This window comes from Micromesistius poutassou, assembly GCF_964030765.1.
Source record: "Micromesistius poutassou genome assembly, chromosome: 19".
In the NCBI taxonomy this organism is placed as follows: Eukaryota; Metazoa; Chordata; class Actinopteri; order Gadiformes; family Gadidae; genus Micromesistius; species Micromesistius poutassou.
Genome location: NC_140289.1, coordinates 1,626,554 through 1,647,434, shown reverse-complemented (window position 1 = coordinate 1,647,434; position 20,881 = coordinate 1,626,554). Strand labels below are relative to the sequence as shown.

Here is a 20,881-nt window from a genome sequence, read left to right as displayed (position 1 = left end):
GCAGCACCAAATTAGAATCTAAACCCTGGCCTGGTATTCTCGGCGGACGTCAGCTGTCTACTCCAGGTGGTCATGGTTGACATGGCAATGTACGAATCTGTCATGTTGACCTGCATGACAGCTCATTCAGGATCACTGCAGAGGTACACCCTTTTAAACCAGCTCCCCCTCACATTATGGAAAGGCCAATATTTATGTATGGAATGTCGGTTGCTTAGTCATTTACAAGTAAAGGCTTAGACGATAACACCTGGTATCATTATTTAGCGATTTGTGCATCATTGATTACGTATTCAGTCACTCAGACTGAGGTCTGTGTATGGTGCTTAAAACAAGGATGGAACCGTGTCATACAAATCAATCAATAATACAATGACACTTTTCTGAAAAAAAAAAATTATAATAATAATTATAGCCTAGTGTGTTTGACCTCTGCCTAGTCCCTGAGGTCAAATCCGAAATGCCTCCGCATCTGGAAATAAACGTCATGGCTTACCAAGACTGGAGAAAGTATCACGTTTTAGTTAAGAAATGCACAATAACTCCCATAATCGCGCTTATCTGCTCCTCCGCTATCAACTAGTCCAACTTCACGACTTCCTGTGGTGCTGAAGACAATGGTTGCATGGCAACCACCCCAAATATGTATTCTGCAGATTAATAATAAAAATTCGATTCTATTCATAATGAAAAGTGGTATGAAGTTAATAACATACTGTGGAAAAAGGATGTCTCCTCAGATATACACTGACATCGCCCAGCCGCGGTATGTTCGACGGATGCTGTCACAACCGCTCACACACACGGGGGGGGGGGGGGGGGGGGGCATGTGTGAGTGAGGTCGTTTTTGGATTTTCTGGAAGCTTCAACAGAGACCGACATGTGTGCCGTTATATTTAATGGGCTACATGTGGAAACCATGACAACAGCAGCTTACTGTGTAGTAGTACTGTGTACACATAAATACACTTTTATCAATGAGGTATACTACTTATTTAATCATTGTTAATAATTATAGAATAGCCTGAATCGTAAATGCAGGCTAAAGTTAATTGTAGTTGTTTATTTACACACTTTATAAAACTCCCAAATAAAATAAGTCATTGATAATAGCAGATAGTCAATATATTATTACAATTAAAATCATCATTAAATTCATTGTTATTATCTTACTGCACTTCTAAATGGGGGACCAGTCAATGTACACAGAGGATGATTAACCCTCCTCTGTCAGCTTTATATAAGGGACTCGTAGTGTGAATGAATCCCCGTCTATATTTAAGAGTCTGATCTCCGCAAAACCGATGGGCATACCCGTAAGCGATTACATAATAATTCAGGAATAACCATCCACCATCCCATATTGCAATTCACATATCCCGTCAATCGATAAAACAGTTTAAGCAAGGACAACGTGGCGCATGTGTTTACAGCGGTGTTTATTTATTAGCCTCGTTGTAAGCAGTGTGTGTGCCTGTGCCTGTGTGTGTGTGTGTGTGTGTGTGTGTGTGTGTGTGTGTGTGTGTGTGTGTGTGTGTGTGTGTGTGTGTGTGTGTGTGTGTGTGTACGCCCGTGTGTTTGCGCGCGCGCGTGTGTGTGCCTGTGCTGTGCGTACGTGTGTGAGTGCACGCCCGTGTGTGTGCGTTTGTGCCTGTGTGTGTGTGTGTGTGTGTGTGTGTGTGTGTGTGTGTGTGTGTGTGTGTGTGTGTGTGTGTGTGTCTACGGTTGCTAGGGGTGGAGCAAACAAACCCCGTGTGTTTTTTTTTTTTTCCTTCTTTCTAAATCCAGCCCTCCTCTCTGACATTATTTTCATCCTCCACGCTGACGTCTCGGACGACAGTTCCGCATTCCGGGACCTCCCCGCTCCTCGGTCAGTACTTAAGCGGGGCTGACGCAACGGCGCCCGGTCACTCACAGTACTACCCTCCGTCGGTGCTCTCAGTAGGCTACCCGAAGCGCACCACCGACCCACACTTCCCCGCCTCTATCGCCTCGTCTCTCGGACGCATTCCAGGCAAGTTCCCCCCCCCCCCCCCCACCCCATCTCCCCTCTCTCTCTTCCTTGTGACATGCGCTAACTTTTCTTTTTGCACTTATTGCCCCAGCGTCATCATGTTTTATGTTTTATCGGGCTTTGGTTTTCAACTCGTAGTGTGTGAACGTGTGATTCCCCCCCACGCTGCCGTTAGGTTAGCTGAGGGTTTTTATGGACGAGGATGTGTCGGGGGAACGCGTTGTAAACGGCGGTGGTGGGGAAAACATGCAATGCGTCCAAACGCGGGTTTGTTGTGATCCGGGTGTTACAGTGTTATTACATAGTGTCGATGGGATGGACCCTGCTGCGTCTGGCGAGTCTTTTCGTGCAGGCAGGAAAACTTCACGGGGTGCTGTTCTGGTGGAAGTGTCAGTCGGACTTATGTAACGCTGCATTCGCAACATTGTGGGTTTTCGAGGAAGAGAGAAAAAAAAAAAAAATGACCCGGGAGTCTTGTAAGCCAAGTGACAATGTGTTCTCTGCGAGCTGGCGCTGCACACTTTGAAACAGAGCAGCATTACACAGGGGCATTGTAGGGCTATTGATTCACTGGTGGTCCCTATAGTGCAGAAAGTGGTCGATTTGATGACAGCGTGGTACAATTCGGTGAACTATGCGCAGGTATGTTTACATAACCTGGCTGCACTATGTGATAATTGTCATGGTGTGCTTCTTGCAGAGCGGGTGGGTGTCGCATGAAAAAAATGATATGCAGGCAATGCTAGTGTTCACATTGCAGATGTACAATGAAGCAAACTGAATGTAAATCCATTGTTGTTTTCAACAGCGTCCACACCAAATTGCATCATTGCTAAAAGAAGACTGCCAACTTATCTCTGAGTAAGTATCATGCATCCCACAACTTTTTAATGTACTAATAATTCAAATTTAAAAAAAGGATATAGATGTAATAAGAATACTATACATAATAAATATAATAATACATAGTAACAGCTGCAGTTGTTTTACGAGTTAGTATACTTTTGTATGTATCAATATGTCAATATATAGTAGCCAAGGCTACCAGTTACATTAAGGGGGGGGGGGGGCTTCTGTTCATACTTGTTCATAATACGTACATATGAATATACATATTATTTACATCTGTTTTTCCATGTCTTTCGAGTATTTCTGTTCTGTGTGAATTTGCACAATTCAACTCAATTCAATCCGCATTTGCATACAACTCTTCCTCAACACTTTGCTTCTCCATGAGTGGGCCCTGGCCTAACCGATTAGCCACCAGCTGGTCCGTGCGGTCGGGTCCTTTTAAAAGACCCACACTTTCTGCTACACTTGTTTTATCTCAGCCAAAGGGAGCGGTAGTTATCTGACCCCCCCTTGGCCCAAAGGACAATTTTGGCACGGATATAACTATGTGGGCAGAGGAAGGGTTTGTCTGTGTGTGTGTGTGTGTGTGTGTATGTATGTATGTGTGCCTGTGCGTGTGTGTGTGTGTGTGTGTGTGTGTATATGCGTGCGTGCGTGCGCGTGTGTGCGTGCATGCGTGTGTGTCTGTGCCTGTGTGTGCGTGCGTGTGTGTGTGTGTGCCTGTGTGTGTCTGCGTGTTTCTACATGAGTGTGTTTGTGTGTGTGCCTGTGTGTGTGTGTGTGTGCGTGCCTGTGTGTGTCTGCGTGTTTCTACATGAGTGTGTTTGTGTGTGTGTATGTATGTGTGTGTGTGTGTGTGTGTGTCTGAGTCAACGTCTGAGTGCATTCACCCATGGCCCTTCCTCAAAGTGAAGGGGCGTGTGCGTTGCGTGGCTGCGGTGTGGCTGCGGGCCGTTTCGCTCCAAGCGTGCACAGAGCTCACGTCAGTGTGTTGGTCTGTATTTGCATGTGTGTGTGTGTGTTTGTCTGTGTGCAGGCGGACAAGCATGCGTGTCCAAGGGAGTTGCTCATGCACCCTGCCCCCCCCCCCCCCCCCCGCCAAAACACACACACACACACACACACACACACACGTAGAAATACGCAGACACACACACACACACACACACACAATCACACACACACATGTAGAAATACGCAGACACACACACACACACACACACACACGTCCAAGGCCACACACACAAACACACACACACACACACACACAAACACACACACACACACACACACAAACACACACACACACAGACAAAGACACACACACACACACACACACACACACACACACATACACACACACACACACACACACACACACACACACCATCAGCGTGTGTTGGGGGGGGGGGGGGCAGGGGGCACATCCGTGGGATGGTTTCTGCATAAGTGGAACGCTGCCGTGGATTAATGGGGAAGGGCTGCTGGCAGAGCCGGGCCGGTGGGCCACAGAGAGAGGCTGTGGACGTGGGCGCGCAGGCAGGGGTTTATTTTAAGTAGAAATGCCTTCCTAGTGGCCCTCTGGAGAGCTGCTGGAGCTGACATGCGGCGCCCCCCCAGCACCGCTGAATAGACAGAAGACGCATTGCAGGCAGGCTAGCCAGCCCGACCCGCGCGCACACAGCCAGCCTCCACGATGCTAACACTGAGGGGAGAGGAGAGGAGATAGAGAGGAGAGGAGATAGAGAGGAGAGGAGGGAGAGGAGAGGAGAGGAAATGGGAGGAGAGGAGAGGAGAGGAGATAGAGAGGAGAGGAGAGGAGAGGAGAGGAGAGGAGAGAAGAGGAGAGGAAATGGGAGGAGGGAGAGGAGCTGAGAGGAATGAGCAGGAGAAAGAGAGGAGAAGTGAGGAGAAAGAAGAGGGAGGGAGAGAAGAATGAGCAGAGAGGAGAGGAGAAGGAGAGAGAGAGAGAGAGAGAGAGAGAGAGAGCGAGAGAGTGGAGAAGTAGCAGCAATGCAGGGCCAAGGTAATCACATTGTTATTTTAAAGTCCCCGGGTAAGCTGTCCACATGGCATGTAAAAACAGTGAGTGGAGGCAGCAGTGAGCCGCGTTACAGACCCACACCCGGAGAGCTGGGGTGCGGAGCTGAGGGACGGGCCGTGTGGAGGCCCAGTGGGGAGGAAAATCTGGGGGGTGGATTCAGCAAAAAAAAGGAAGGGAATATAGAAACTATAAATCGTGTTTTCCAGATTAGGGATCACTGTCATCGTGTTGTGAACGTATCCGTTTGTAGGATGTGTTGCTAACCGTTATGTCGTACCGATCTTTAAGGGAATACCCGTTTGTACCTTTTTGTCGTGGTCTCCGACTCCGTAGCGTAGAAAAGGGGCGGGAACAAGGGTCTCACGATGGCGTGAAGTCTTCTTACTTTCCTCGTGTGCGGTCTGGTCACTGGAACGGCTCGCTGTTCCTCTCTGCAGTTCCACGTTGCAGCGGTGTGTTTCAGAAACAAAAAAAAACGGCAATCATTAAAAAATTGAATGAATACAATTAACGACTATGATATTAATAGCTGTGATCAAAGGGAGTTGAAGGCAGCCCGGGTGTTTTTGTATGCTGCTGCTGCTGCCGTTTCCGATCCATAATCATGGGGCTCAATTAGGCATATAGCGACCATCTTGGTTCTAAAAGGACCAAGATGGTCCTTGATTAAGGGTGACATATTATGATTAAAGGTGATGATTAAAGGTGACATATTATACCACCAGGTGTGAGTGTGATTAGCCGTGACAAGCCGTTTTGTCAAGGGACCACAATGGAAATAAGCCCATGGGCTTTTTTGTGTTATCCTTTTGACCTGATGTGTATGCTTACCTTTGCACATGTGTCAAAAGAATTTCAATCAATCAATTAATCAATCAACATTTGCTACAGTCCACTGGGCAGGTAGACTGATCTATCCAGCACACAGTACATATAGGTGGACACGCCCACTTGTGATGTCTCTCGAGGCAGAACGGCTTGTAATGGCTGATCACACTCACACCTGGTGGTATGATATGTCAACTTTAAGGTCAATGAGCGTGGCTGAGCAGGCTGTGATTGACAGCAATGAGAGCTCCGTCGTTATGGACACGACATACACAACGTGTCCCCTGAATGTGCGCATCTTGTGTTTTGTCGCTTGAATGCCCTGTACCTGCAAGCTCACACACACATGCACGCATGAGTGACTGTCTAGGCTTGTTCCTGGCAGACAGACGGCTGGACAAACGCCCCTGCAGCATGAGCGTGCCGTGCACACACACCCAGACAGACACACACCCAGACAGACACACACACACACACACACACCAAGACACAGACACCCAGACAGACACACACACACACCAAGACACAGACACAGACAGACACACACCCAGACAGACACACACCCAGACACACACACACACACACACACACACCAAGACACAGACGCAGACACAGACAGACACACACACACACACACCAAGACACAGACAGAGACACAGACAGTGACACAGACGTTTGTTTATCCATCTCTTTATTAATATTAAGCGGGGATTGTAGGAATGCTTATAATGCAGTTTAGCTGTGTGTCTTGTCCTTGCAGACCCCACAGAAAAACAAGAAATAACGCCAACTTGGCCCTTCTCTGAGTGAGATTGTGAAAGAGTGTAACTCAACACGTAGCCTGACTGCGAACAGACGGTAATGATGATCGCTTAGACCTTGGCCAGGAATTGAGAAAGCGTGCCTGAGTCCCTGCCCTCGCTCTCATTGTTCATTCTCAGCGCTGCCGTCGACATAGTACCGGAGAGGACTGTGTTTAGTTTTTTTTTTTTTTTTTAAGTCACCCGCGCGATGTGCCTCAGTGTGAGCATAGCGAGCAGAGAAACGCAGATCCTCTGTCCGACATGAAAGTGATTCAGAGTACGCAGGGTGGCACAGCCTTTGTGGACGCAGATGTTATTTTTGTCCCTCTGTCTCTCCGTATAGAAGTTCCCCCTTTTTTGAATTTACGAGTCTTTAAGTCCTGAACCGGGGCACTCGGGGGATCACAGTGCGTTAACGTGAGCCAGGCCACTCCATCACAGACCTGGCACTGAGGACGGCGAAGCTGCTAACGCCTCCAACAAAATACTGTACTTGAACCTCTTGCTTGATCGATGCGTAAGGTGGCCAAAAAAAAACCAAACTACTTGACGCTTTACTTGAAGGCGGGCGGGGGGTGTGCGTCGTTCCATTGCAAAAATTCCCCCTGTTACCACCCTTGCCCACACTGCCTACTTTTGATTTGCAGACACATACATCCACACATAGGTACATGCACACACACACACACACACACACACACACACACACACAGACCCTCCCCTCTCCCGGGTACAGGGGATAATATGGCCTCTAGCGTAGCCCCCGGGCCGTCGGGTAGGAGCTGAATTCCTCAGCACTGGAACTGCTAATTGCTCTCAGAAACGGTTCAGGAAATGGAGGCATTTAGTTGAGCTGAAGACAGATAGAGTATGTGTGGGGAGAAACTATAGAGCATGTATATTGTGTATACATAGAGGTTTATATAGAGGTTTATATATAGATATATATAGATATATTTTGTGGCACCCACTCTTTTAATGCATACCTTGAAATACAAACCTGCAGACATACATGAACGCACACCAGCACTCACACTCACACACACACACACACACACACACACACACACACACACACACACACACACACTGTCTTTGACACACGACGGGACACACACACGCTTGTTTCACGCACACCTGCCTCCTCGTCTGTCTCACATGCGACCACTCTGCTGCTGGCCCCCGGCCAGTACGCCCCCCCCCCCCCCCCCCCCGCCCACTGCTGTATTTCATAGTTCTAGTTCATGACATTTCCTCTCCTCCACCCCTCTGCCTGGCCCCTGGCTCACGGGCCCTTGCCTCTCAGTGGCCCCCAGAGAGGACACACTGCAGGGCCACGCCACGACCGGGAGGCCCTGTATGTGTGTGTGTGTGTGTGTGTGTGTGTGTGTGGGGGAGAGGGTTGGGGGGGGTGTCTTTGTTTACAGGGGCCCCTGAAAAAGAAGCGGGCCCTTGCCATGGTGGTACTGCCGCTGCTAACGAGCAAATGGCGCAGTTGCATCATCGCACGGCAACAAGTAGCCGGGCCCCACCACCCTCCACACCACCCTCCACACCACCACCACGAAAAAGTGTGACGGGAAGAACTCATCTCTCGAAAGTTGGGGAGTTTGTACTCTGACTCCCGCCCGACGGAGGAGAATAAACGAGAGAGCCGGCTCAGGCCCTGCCTCTGTTCGGGCTGAGAGCTCCTCAGGGGCTTTCTGTGTCGAGTGCTGCCTGGTGGAATGCGAAAGAGCCGTCGGTGTGTGTGTGTGTGCGTGGGGTGGTGGGAGTGGGGGGGGGTTTTCAGCGGCTGGGTAGCGGATCAGAAGGGGACGCGACGCAGTGAAACTAGTAGCGAGGTGCTTCTTCGTGTCCACTTACACGTGGGCGCGAAAGCGTCGATTGTCAGCGACGATAGGGCTTAGTGTGTTTTTCGGTTTCCTCATCACTCACTCCAGGTGCCCTGAGGCTAGTGTTGGTATCGCTTCCTTGGAATTGTGAGCTGTTTGTTTGTGTGTGTGTGTGTGTGTGTGTGTGTGTGTGTGTGTGTGTGTGTGTGTGTGTGTGTGTGTGTGTGTGTGTGTGTGTGTGTGTGCGAGTGCGTGTGCGTGGTGTGCGTGGTGTGCGTGCTGTGCGTGCGTGTGTGTGTGGTGGGGCACAAATAGCATGTTTGAACAAGCCATGACCAAAACAATGGGCTTTCTTTTCCTTTCATCTGTCTCACAACGCATCGTAACATGATCTGGAATAATAATGTACGCAAAAAAAACAACACGGAAAAGGCATTCCCGGAAATATCTTAAAGTAAACCCCCGTCGAACCGGATGAGATATTAACTAATATTCTAGGTGGTCTTTGGATGAGAATGCCATGTAAAAGGATCCTGTTTTCCTAGCTAGGAAATGTAAGTCATGTCTGCGTATAGCGACCCTCTGCGTCTGGCCAAGTCGGACATCGGACCCTGCGCTGGCGCGGCGAGCGTTTCGCTCCGTCATTCCCAGCGGCTGGCTGCTCGGAAGGTTTTGTGGTTGCGGAAGGCTCAAGAGCGTCCAATCCATCTCTCGGATTCCAGCGCAGCTGTTGGTCGGCGAGGAACAATGCCGAAGCGTCACGGGCACACTGTTGAGTGCACATGCCTCCTCGCTTTTTATATCACCGGAGCGAACAATGCGTTGATTATTGGTCGAAAAGCGGAAATCACATCAGATTGATGGAATGTGCTTTTGTTTGCACGTTTGCAATCTCGTCCGGTTGCATGTGATGCATTACAATCGCAGCAAAATGTATATCGATGTCAACGCCTGACGTCAATATTGTCTGCTTCGGGTGCCAAGGTAAACAGAGCGGGATACAGTGTGAAAACTGTAACACAACCTCTACAACTTTGGTTTGATACACAACGGTAACATCCACAAGGCCACGTATAACCAAACGTGGGCTAGACGTTTCCTTATTCCTACCACCTACCAGTCTTTTAAAGACTAATAGTATGATGTTTTCACCCAACATGCACCACTGCTCAATATCATATTAGGTAAAAGTACCTAAAGTAGCCGTAATACAGAGAATGATTATGTTCTTGGAAAAGTTGAAGGTCTGAGGCACAGAACTGTGGAGTTCACCGATGGTTCATATTCTGTGTACCATGGAGCCCCACCCCCCTCCACCACCACCACCACCACCCTCCTCCACCCGAACCTTAACATCAGCTAGCATGTGGCTCGCCCTTTTCCTCACCGGTGTTGACTGAGATGTTGGCCTCTATAGGGTCCAATCCTCCTCCAGGGATAGAGGGAGAGAGAGAGAAAGAGAGAGGGAATTTTGTCAGAGACAGATTTTCTTCTTTTCCAGAGCTGTCTTGTTCTTTTCCTCTCCAGAAAAAAATTGCCACCGGCTGCCAAGTGCCGTGTAAATGGGAGTATACATACTGGGAGAGAGAGAGAGGAAGGGGGAGAGGGATGGAGGGAGGAAGGTAGCAACAGAGAGAGAGAGATTGAGAGGGAAAGGAAGATGGAGCCAGAGCGAGAGAGGGGTTGGAGAGAGAGAGAGAGAGAGAGAGAGAGAGATGGAGAGGTAAAGAGAGATGGAGGGAGAAGAGGAGAGGAGGGTGGGAGGGAGAGAGAGAGAGGGGGGGGGGGTGGGGGGGGGGGGGAGAGCAAGGGAAGAGAGAGAGGGAATAAAATAATAAAATGCCTCGTTGGACGTTGGCTCCACACTCCAGGTTTTCTTCAGGGCCAATAAATCATTCTGGCCGAGGGTGGCACATGGCGAGGTGAGGAGTGGTCCGGTCTAGAAAGGAACTGAGAGATCCTTCACCAGCGAGCAGCACTCCCTGCAGTGCCTTGTTCCCCTCATGCATATTTCCACATCGCTAAACATATTATATTTCACATCTTTAAGCAAATGTTGCTGTTTTTAAAAAAAAATTTTTAAGTTACATACAATTCAGTTGTAGGTTAGCTTTGTTAGATCTTTGTTAGGAGATGGCTGTCAGGTCGTGTATTCGTGGTCGTCTGAATAACTTCTACCGATATATATCTATCGAGTCGATCTTTGTACTCCACTCTTATGGCATTTTCTACCCATCAAACGTACACCCGATAGGTTGGAATACAGTGGATAAAACCGAAAGAGATTTGTTGGAATACGGCAAATTAAATCTAGACAGATTTGTCGGAATGTGGCGAATAAAACAGAAAGAGATTTGTCGGAATACGGGAAATATACCAGACAGAGAAAGAGAAAGAGAAAGACTGGTGAGTTTGTGCGGGCCCCAGCAGAACAGCAGGGAGGGGAGGGGGCCCGTCACTCTCCACAGCAAGAGTGGAGCTGACGTGAGTCTCATCTGACAGCCCCACCCCCAACCTCCACCACCAGCACCCCCACCACCAGCATCACCACCCACCCCCACTACCTCCACCAGCACCCCCCCCACCAGCACCGCCACCACCACCCCCCCGCTACCACCCCCATCACCCCCACCCCCACCCTCCACCACCATCACCCCCACCCCCCCCCCACCACCACCACCCTTCCCATCACCCCCACCCCCCCGCCCCCACCACCACAACCACCAGCCTTCAACAGGGCAAAGCGCATCGGAGTAGCGTTACATAACACCCGTTTGTTTTGGGTGGTTCCATTATACACCCCCCCCTGCCCCCCCCCCCATGGCTTTTTTTTGTCACAGAACAAGTTTTTCAGCGACGGACCGAAAACGTCCAAGAAAAAGGAAAACAAATGCAGGCACAGAGCCGCGCTGGTAACTGAAAGTGGGTCTGTCAGCTGGGAGGCCAGCGGCCCAGTCAGCTGGGCCGCGGCGCTGGACAATAGCCGTCTTTGTTGGTTGTGTGGCTGGGCTCTGGCGGGGGAGTCTGTACAGTGTGGGGCCGGCCGCGTGGCGGTTATGCTGCGCTGCCCCATGGAAAAGAACAACTTTGCTGTGATGTCGCGGGGGGACGGCGGATGCCAGCAACGCGTCCGCCGAATGTGTTTCTTGTTGGTGTTGTCATGGCGAGGTTGTGGTATCAAGAGTTCATGTTTTTTTTTTCGGCGGTGGATTTATGGGACCAGTGTACGGTGTCACAAGTCTGGCTTTCCGGCAGAGCGAGTTTTTCCACTTTTGACCATGACCCTGGGAGACGGGTTGATCTTGGTTCTAATTCTTCCCCTCTCCTCTCCTCTCCTCTCCCCTCCCGTATCCTCCTCCTCTCTCCTGCTCACTCTCCTCTCTGCCTCCCCTCCTCTCTCCTCTCCTCTGCTACCCTTTCTCATCTCCTCCCCTCCTCTCCTCTGCCCTCCCCTCATCCTCTCCTCCTCTCCCCATCCCTTTCTCTCCTCCTCTCCCCCAGCCCCTCTCCTCTCCCCATCCCCTCCTCTCCCCTCCCCTCCACTCCCCTCTCCTCATCCGCCCCGCCATCCCCCATCCCCTCTCCTCTCCCCTCCAGGATGCCCTCGCTATACGTATTTCCCCCTGCAGTGCTGCCAGGTCCCATGTACGGAATTCTTTTTGGGGGGGTGGGGGGGGGGAAGCGGCCTCATGGGTGGAGGGCGTCAGGGGACAGGCAGGGTACGAAGCGGATCGCGTTGCACTCCCTCCCATCTAACATTTGTTTTTTATTTGGCCATCGCCAGAGCTTTTTCCAAAGTCTTACAGTAATTAGAGAGACGTCCTAATTCTCCAGCCACTTCCCCCTTCTGCTCCTCCGGGGCCTGCACAAACTCTCCCTCTTCTTTCCCCCCCCCCCCTTCTTTCATTCCTCCTCCTCTCCCTCTTCCTCCCTGATTGCATTAGTGGAGGACTGTGGTTGAACCCTCTGTGAGACAGAGGGAGACCTGGCAGCGTGTCGGTGCGTGGCGGTGGCGGCACGGTCGGCTTTTATTAAAAGTATGTTCCACAATAAAGGACTCTGGAAGTCTTCGAACGCCCCGGAGCGCGTTCAGCGGGAAGCACACCAAACCAAACAGTTGAGTTAATGCCGCGGCTCAGCCCCCGCGAGTCGAAAAGAACCGTACGATCTCTTTCGAATGGTTTAAAAGTGACTGAATCTTTCGACGCGGTTAAACCTTAAAATACGAAGATGATTGCGTATTTATTTATTTTTAAAGTGTGTTAATAGTCGCGTTCAGCTTCCAAATCTTCCCTGCTCCCCATTTGTAAATCAAGCCCCCGGATTTTTTTTTTTTTTTTTTTTGGGGGGGGCGCTAACGTAGCCTAGCGTAAACAAGCTAGTGAGCGCAGTGTTTGTTTGCCCCCGCCCCCCCCCCCCCGCTGGGACAGACAGGCCAGCTGTCCAAGCTGTGAAGCCGTTTGACCCGGGCTGTGTTGGTTACGGCGAGTGGCTGGACAAAGTATTGATGTCACCGGGAACAGGCAGAGGGAATAAATACACATGTTATTGCATAGCGTATTGCCCATGGGCTTTGCTGCCCGGTACATTGGATCATATAACTCACTACTGCTGGATGACAGCGGGGGAAATAACTACAAGGCGGGACTTAATGTGAAGGGAGGGGTAATGGATATGGGAGGGAAATACCTCAGATGGGACTGAATGGAGGTTTCTATGGACAGAGGTCTCGGCGGCCACTGAGACACAGTTTCATACCGAAACACTTATTGATGGTGACTTATTGGCCATGGACGATTCTACAGGTTTTCGTTTATTTTCTCGATCATCATTCCCCCACTCCCCATGACGACAAGACCCATCAAAGATTGACACAGACGTGTTGCCTTGTGATTGAGTTACTTATTGACTATGTATTGATCAATCGTCACCCGTTACAAATTCATTCACTTAATCTCTTTCACTCTGGGACAGTGAGAAACTTTCTGTCTTTTTGGTTCCTTTGTATGTCTGGTACATGTGAAGAAATCGACAACAACGCTGAATAATCACAGAACGCAACATGTTGCCTTCGGTGATTGATTGATAATCGATCAATACATTTTATTTTAATTCCTCAACTCTCTGGCTTCCAAAACCGACCAAAGATCCAAAACGCGTCACCTGATCTGTGACATTTGGAGAGATCCATCCCCTCAGCCGTCGAGTCACGACGGACCCCAAAGCGTTTGCCCTTTTCCCTCACCTCCCCCCTGACCTTTGACCTTTCCGTCCACAGCGGCGGAGGCGGCCGGCCGGCGTGGAGGACATGATGCCGGGTCAGATCCCGGAGCCCTCGCTAGCGCCGGGCTCGCTGCCCAGCATGGGCCCGCTGGCGGGGATCTCGGCCACCACGCTGACGGACCAGCTCAAGCTGCACGCCGACTTCAGGCAGCTGGGCGCCATGCTGCACCCGCTGCACTTCCTGGACCGGCTGGGCAAGAGGCCGCTGGCCATCAAGACAGAGGTGAGGGGGGGAGGGGGGGGAGAGAGGGGGGAGAGAGAGAGGCCGCTGGCCATCAAGACAGAGGTGAGGGGGGAGGGGGGGGAGAGAGGGGGGAGAGAGGCCGCTGGCCATCAAGACAGGTGAGGGGGGAGGGGGGGGAGAGAGGCCGCTGGCCATCGAGACAGAGGTGAGGGGGGAGGGGGGGGGAGAGGGGGGAGAGGCCGCTGGCCATCAAGACAGAGGTGAGGGGGGAGAGGGGGGGAGGAAGGAGGGGAGGGGGAGAGAATGGGGAGGGTGACTTAACAGATTTGTAATATCATGTAAAACATTTTGTTTTCACATGAAGGGATAACTTTTATATTTTCCTAGTTTCAAGTTCACAGGTTCACAGATTAACGCAGTGCAGGGTGTCTCTGGGTTTTTTACACGATTTTAAACGTATTTACCTGTCGTTGCCGTTTACAGTCAAAATCGCAGCAGACACGATTCGATCGTTTCACTCTGGCGCCCTCTGCTGCTTTCAAAACAATCTGTTTAAATAAACAGCGTATCGCAATCCCTGGGGGTATTGAGTTAATTAAAGGATAAAAGGGATCTCTTATCCCTCTACACTGGGCTCCATTCCCAATGTCTGCAGCCCCAACCTGTAGCATCCTAGAGTAAGACGCCCTGACCCAACCACCACCCAGGGTCACCGGGGACTCGAACCTGACATCTCTGTGAGATGCCGGTCGAAAATTAACCCCTGAACCTCCTGTGTCTCCAGATGGACGAGGACGACGACAGGAGGAAACGACGGCGGGAGAAGAACAAGGTGGCCGCCGCGCGATGCCGGAACAAAAAGAAGGAGAGGACGGACTTCCTTCAGAAGGTACGTCACAGCGGTACACGCACACGCACACACACGCACACACACACTTCCTACCAGGTACGTCACAGCACACAGGCGTACACACACACACACACACACACACACACACACAGAGGAGGACGTTTGCCCTTCTTTTTTAGTTTTAATGTTTGACTTCATTCCGAAGGTACGTCACAACACACACAAGCGTGCGTGCACACACACACACACACGCGCGCATGAACGCACACACTGATAGAGGAGGAGGTCACCTGCCTTTAGTTTCTGGTCCTTACGTTGGCACGTGATGTTTCTGGTGTTTTCCCCCGCGTGAATAACTTTATTTAAATGATCTCCCATCCTTTCATTCGAGTCACTCGCACTTCCTGCTCTCTCCCTACAAATGCAAATCAGACGTGAGGTGGAACATTTTTCGCATATTTACGTCACCGTGGCAACCAGTGATACATAAAGTCAAATAAAGAGAAGAGGGGAGTGTAGGATTACAGAGAGTGACGTTACTTATGATGGGGGGCATGTTGTCCGCAGTACCTATGTGCACGGCGCACGCTGCCCGCTACACACTCTCCTCTCCTATTGGCCGAGGGGTCAAATGAGCAGCATAAAAAGAAAATAGGATGGATGTCCATTTTGTTGTTTTGAAAGGAGTTACTATAAGATAGTACAGTGAGGGATGGCTTTGGAAAACATAGGGATGGGAAAAGCAACATTTAACTATTCAAACCAGCCCGGCTTTTCCTGCTTGGAAAATTTAATGAAGACAGGCAGGCACATTTACATTTTGGGTCCATTTTATTCAAATCCTTGTCTCACTGCATCCCCGTCTTACTGCATCCCCGTCTCCCTGTGTGTGCCCGTCTCACTGTGTGTCTCTGTCTCACTGTGCCTCTGTCTCACTGCTCCCCTGTCTCCCTGTGTGTCCCTGTCTCCCTGTGTGTCCCCTGTCTCACTGCGCCCCTGTCTCACTGCGCCCCTCTCTCCCTGCTCCCCTGTCTCCCTGTGCACCCCTGTCTCACTGCGCCCCTGTCTCACTGCGCCCCTCTCTCCCTGCTCCCCTGTCTCACTGCTCCCCTGTCTCCCTGTGTGTCCCCTGTCTCACTGCGCCCCTGTCTCACTGCGCCCCTGTCTCCCTGCTCCCCTGTCTCACTGCGCCCCTGTCTCACTGCGTCCCCCGTCTCCCTGCTCCCCTGTCTCCCTGCTCCCCTGTCTCACTGCACCCCCGTCTCCCTGCTCCCCCGTCTCCCTGCACCCCTGTCTCACTGCTCCCCTGTCTCCCTGCTCCCCTGTCTCACTGCGCCCCTGTCTCACTGCACCCCTGTCTCCCTGTGCACCCCTGTCTCACTGCGCCCCTGTCTCACTGCGCCCCTGTCTCACTGCGCCCCTGTCTCACTGCGCCCCTGTCTCACTGCGCCCCTGTCCCCCCCCTCTCTCTCTCTGTGCTCCAGGAGTCGGAGCGTCTGGAGACGGTGAACTGCGACCTGAAGGCCCAGATCGAGGAGCTGCGCGTGGAGCGCCAGCAGCTCATGGTGATGCTCAACCTGCACCGGCCCACCTGCATCGTGAGGACCGACAGCGTCCAGACCCCCGAGGGCGAGGCCAACCCCCTGCTGGAGCAGCTGGCCCGGGCCCCGCCCAAGTGAGGCAGACAACAGCAACAACAACAACAGCAGCAACAACAACAGCAACAACAACAGCAGCAGCAGCACAGGAACCCTTGAACGAAATCGATCGACTCAAACTACAACAAAAAAAAAGAACAAACTGAGACTAGAAAACCCTCAAAAGGAGCACTACTGCGGCAGCCATTTTCTGTGACTCAAGGGAAGAAGAAGAAGAAGAAGAAGAGGAGGAAGACGACGAGGAGGAGAGAGAGGAAGGACAGGACGGACACACGTGTCTGCATAAGCACTTGAGCTCTGAGCTGGAGCATTCAGAGACTCGCCTTCAGGGGCACAGAGACCTCAGAGGGGAGGGGCCAAGAGGGGGGGGGCTTGCTACATGAGCTGGCTCTAACCAAGAAGAAGACTAGGAGGACCCTCCCCCCCCCCCTCCCATCCCTGTTTATCTGCATTATCTCCTATTTTTTTTTTATGTACTCTCTGGTTGGCTTTTTTGTTGACAAACCCGCCGTGCCTCATCGCTACCGTAACCATGGTTACACAAAGGGACACCCAGGGAGGAGAGTGGAATGACTGGAAACGGAAACAGAGTCGACACACTAACGCCAAGACGGTGCTCTGTCACAAAAACGCCTGAGTCAGGGGTGTGTGTGTGTGTGTGTGTGTGCGTGCGTGCGTGCGTGCGTGTATGCATGTGTGTTTGCATGTGTGTGTGTGTGTGTGTGTCTAGGAGCCAACGAGGGAAAAAGTGTTTCCGCGGTTTTCCTTCGTATTCTAGTAAAATATATATACATGCAGTTTTTTTTTTTTTTAAAGCATTTGATACTCGAATACCAAAACAGAAAGAGAGAGAGAGAGCGAGATACGGAGAGCGAGCGAGAGAGGCGACGTCTCTGCTCTGGGTTTTTATAATGCTGTGGTTGGTTTTATACGAAAAACGGTCGAACCAGTCCTTGCGTGTCGGCGCAGGCGTCACGACAAAGCACATATACTAAAACACATGGAATGTTTACACGCGTGTTTCTTGGGCCATGTGGTCTGTCCATTGTTGTACCTGTTTTATACGCCTTTATACATGACAATACGTAAAACATATATTATGACATGCTTGTCGGTCACTTGATGTGATCGCGTTTTAAACTTTATTATTACGGTCTACTCTTTTTTTTTTTTTTTTTCTTAAGTCCACTTCTGTGTTTTTATTGCGCTGTTAAACAGCTGTAAGGAATTAAGCAGAAATCGTAATCCGCTGAGCAGAAATTCAATTTCAATGTTTTCAACTTGCACCTACTATGTATCTTTATTAGTCTGTATGGAATAAATTTTATTTTCAAACTATCATATATGGTATTGCGTCAAATTTTATTGCACAAGTAAACTGTATGTATGTAGGCTATAGTTATTAGGATACGTCCAAGCTAAAGAATAGGGAATTTGTATAGGGGACGATTAGGTCCAGTGGTTAAATGGGGGATATTATGCCACCAGGTGTGTGTGTGAACGGCTTGTAACGGCTCATCACACTCACACCTGGTGGCATAACATCACCACTTTAATTTATTATAACAGACTAGTGGTGAAGCGTCTTGAGAAAAACATTGACGGAAAAGACAGTGTATGCGGGTGCAGTTTCAGGACTTTGGCCGCTAGGCGGAGGTATTGCTCCGTCTCTAGGGTTACTCGTTCATTCACGGTCTACTGGACCTATGATCAAGATGTACTCTGTTGCTCAAGGACATCTACGTAAACAATTGGTTGGTATTACTTTTCAGTGTTTGGCGAAGAGAGGATACTCTGGTAGGCTACTTAAGCGTTTTTTTCTGTGAATTGTACAAATAAATGCAATTTATTTTAAGACTCATGATATAGAATAACTAATAACGAATCCAATAATCTGCCAACAATTATTTTATTAATAACACTAAATATAACGCTTATGATTGTTGTATTACTCTGTTTTATATGATATTGATTTAACTTTTGGGGCACAAATGCAGTCAATTGGCATGACTGACCTTAACGACCAGTTGTCTTGGTAACACCGCGATCTTCCTTCCAGGTGACGGTGTCTGAAGATCTCCATCACTTGGGATGGCTCAGCACGCTCCGAGCAGCGGGACCCCAGGACGGGACGTGGCCGTGGAGCTGGAGTCGCGGGATCCCTCCGTCAAGCCGCTGGACACCCTGGACCGGGAGGAGGAGGGGGAGGAGAGCCAGGAGACCGACCCGGAGAGAGGCAGTGGGTCCGGGGCGGAGGCAGAGGAGGACCGGGACACGGATCTAGAGAGCGATGGTTAGATCTGAGACAGTTCACTCATGTTGTCGTCAAGAGTGCGATGTATGAGTGTAAATGATTAAAGAGTAGGCTATAGATCGTCTAGTTGTATAGTTAGTAGTACAAGATGAGTAGTGAAGCCTAATTGTAAATACAAAAAAAATACAGATAACAAAAGTTGCCATTTTCGTTGCATTGTGCGATTTTTTTGGGGTGCACGTCATGTGCTCGCCCAGACTTAAAATGCATAGTTGTGCAAAAAACAACAACTTTTTGCACAACTTCGATAAGCAACCAACAAAGATTCTCTGGTTCGACCTTAGACCCTCCGTGGATGTGTCCTTCTGTAGACGCCAGTGAAGGCTGGGTGATGCCCCCCAGGGATCTCTACCTCCGGGCCTGTCGTCTGACCGGAGCTGCCCCCGTCTCCTCCTTCCTCCGCCACTCGGGCCAGGGACCCCTCGCCCTCAACCACCGCGGGCTGGGGCCACGGGGGGCCGAGGCCCTGGCCATCGCTCTAGTGGTGATCGGCTGTTATTACAGCTTTTCCTTTCATTCTTCTAAATGAATTTGAGTGATTTATTAATTTCTAAGTTTCACTATTAGTGATCTAAAATGCAATGTGCTTAACAAGATAACAAAAACCGCACATGAACAAGAAATAAAATCTGTTTTAATTCCCAAGAACAAAAGCTAAATTAGCCAACATTTACGTTTAGAGTAGATCTTGTCTTTTTAAGACTGATACTATGTCAGACAAACTATGTCCCAAAAAGACCCAAGCTACTCCGAACATTTTTGGGGGTTTTCTTTTATGAAATTAAAAACAAAACATAGAAGGATAAATAGTAATCTATTCATTTTTCCATGTTTTGTTTTTAATTTCATAAAAGAAAACCCCCAAAAATGTTCCAATGAAAAAAAAAATCCTTATATTTGCAGGCCAAGTGTTGACAGGAAGATAAGGAAGATCTCGGAGCCACGTTCATCAGAACCTTTAGGGTTGTGTCAGGGTTGTTTGTGTGTTTAATTCAGCGCAACGTGGACATCACTCACCTGGAGATGGAAGCCAACTCGTTGGGGGCGGAGGGGACACACTACATCACAGACATGCTCAGAACAAACCCCTGGATCCAGAGTCTGGTATATTGACCTGTACATTTGATCATTTTATTAGTTTCTCAGCCTATTAGCCTGTTTATTATTATCTCTTCTTTACTTCCATTTTTTGTGACAGATTGACATTTTGATGGAATTTGGCCAAAGGTTAAAGAGAAAGAAATATATAGATTTATTTATATGTAAACATATATATTTCTGTCATATTGCTGTAAAGAACGCCTAGCACATAGCATTTCTGGGAACCCAATATCATATTACTGATTAGTGTGGGGAGCAGCTCAAAAAGGAAGACTCTGCCTGAGTTACAACCACTGCATCCTCCGCTTGATAAACACACCAGTGTCTGGTTCCTGTTCCAGAACCTGTCCCACAATGCTCTGGGGCGGCTGGGCGCCAGGAGCGTCTGCCGGATGTTGGTGGAGAACGTCTCCTTGAAGTCTCTCCAACTCTCAGGTACCTTCCTCTTTCTCTGAGCGAAAACGTGTTTATCTCGATCTTATCCACGATTCTTTAGACTTCTTTATCCAAAGCAGCTCACGGTGAATTCAGATACAAGTCATTTAGGAGCAGGTATGGTAGAATCCAGTATGTTAAGGTTGACAGGTTAGGTCTTTAGGGAGGTTGACCACATTGGGGATGGAACCCACTACGTTATGGTTGGGAGGTTAGGTCTTTAGGAAGGTTGCCCACATTGGGGATGGAACCCACTACGTTAAGGTTGGGAAGTTAGGTCTTAGGGAGGTTGCCCACATTGGGGATGGAACCCAGTAAGTTTAAGTTGGGTGTCGAACCCCCTAGCCTCCTATATGAAATCCTTTACAGTATCTTAACTTTGGTTTCTTCTTAGGAAACAAGTTCACTGACACAGACGCAAAATCCTTTGCTGAAGCTTTGGAGGTAAGTTTTGTCATTCGGTACGGTTTTATGCACACTAAAAAAGTATTTTGTACCTGTTGGGGCAATAACCTGGTTTCTTAGCGTGTGTAGTTGTGTTGTAACACCTAAGCAAGAAACACATTTTTTTTCTCAAAGCTAAACCAGGTTATCCAATATCTCTTGTCCCCTGTATATTCTGCACCAAAAGGTCAGAGATTCACATAAAATGGAATAGGAAAGAAAAGGGTTAATAAAGT

General features: G+C 49.6%; 1 protein-coding gene across 2 annotated transcripts; it reads left to right on the top strand.

Moving 5' to 3' along the window:
- Positions 1-1,903: 1,903 nt before the first annotated feature.
- jdp2b (Jun dimerization protein 2b) lies at positions 1,904-16,729 on the top strand. Of its 2 annotated transcripts, XM_084483664.1 has the most exons (5): positions 1,904-2,014; positions 2,823-2,875; positions 13,655-13,882; positions 14,628-14,732; positions 16,178-16,729. In XM_084483664.1, exons 3-5 carry the CDS (start codon positions 13,685-13,687, stop codon positions 16,370-16,372), a joined length of 498 nt encoding a protein of 165 aa, XP_084339790.1. In that variant the 5' UTR covers positions 1,904-2,014; positions 2,823-2,875; positions 13,655-13,684; the 3' UTR covers positions 16,373-16,729. The 2 variants fall into 2 exon arrangements, with proteins under 2 accessions (XP_084339790.1, XP_084339791.1); XM_084483665.1 differs by lacking the exon at positions 1,904-2,014 and having other exon boundaries at positions 2,186-2,875.
- Positions 16,730-20,881: the final 4,152 nt, after the last annotated feature.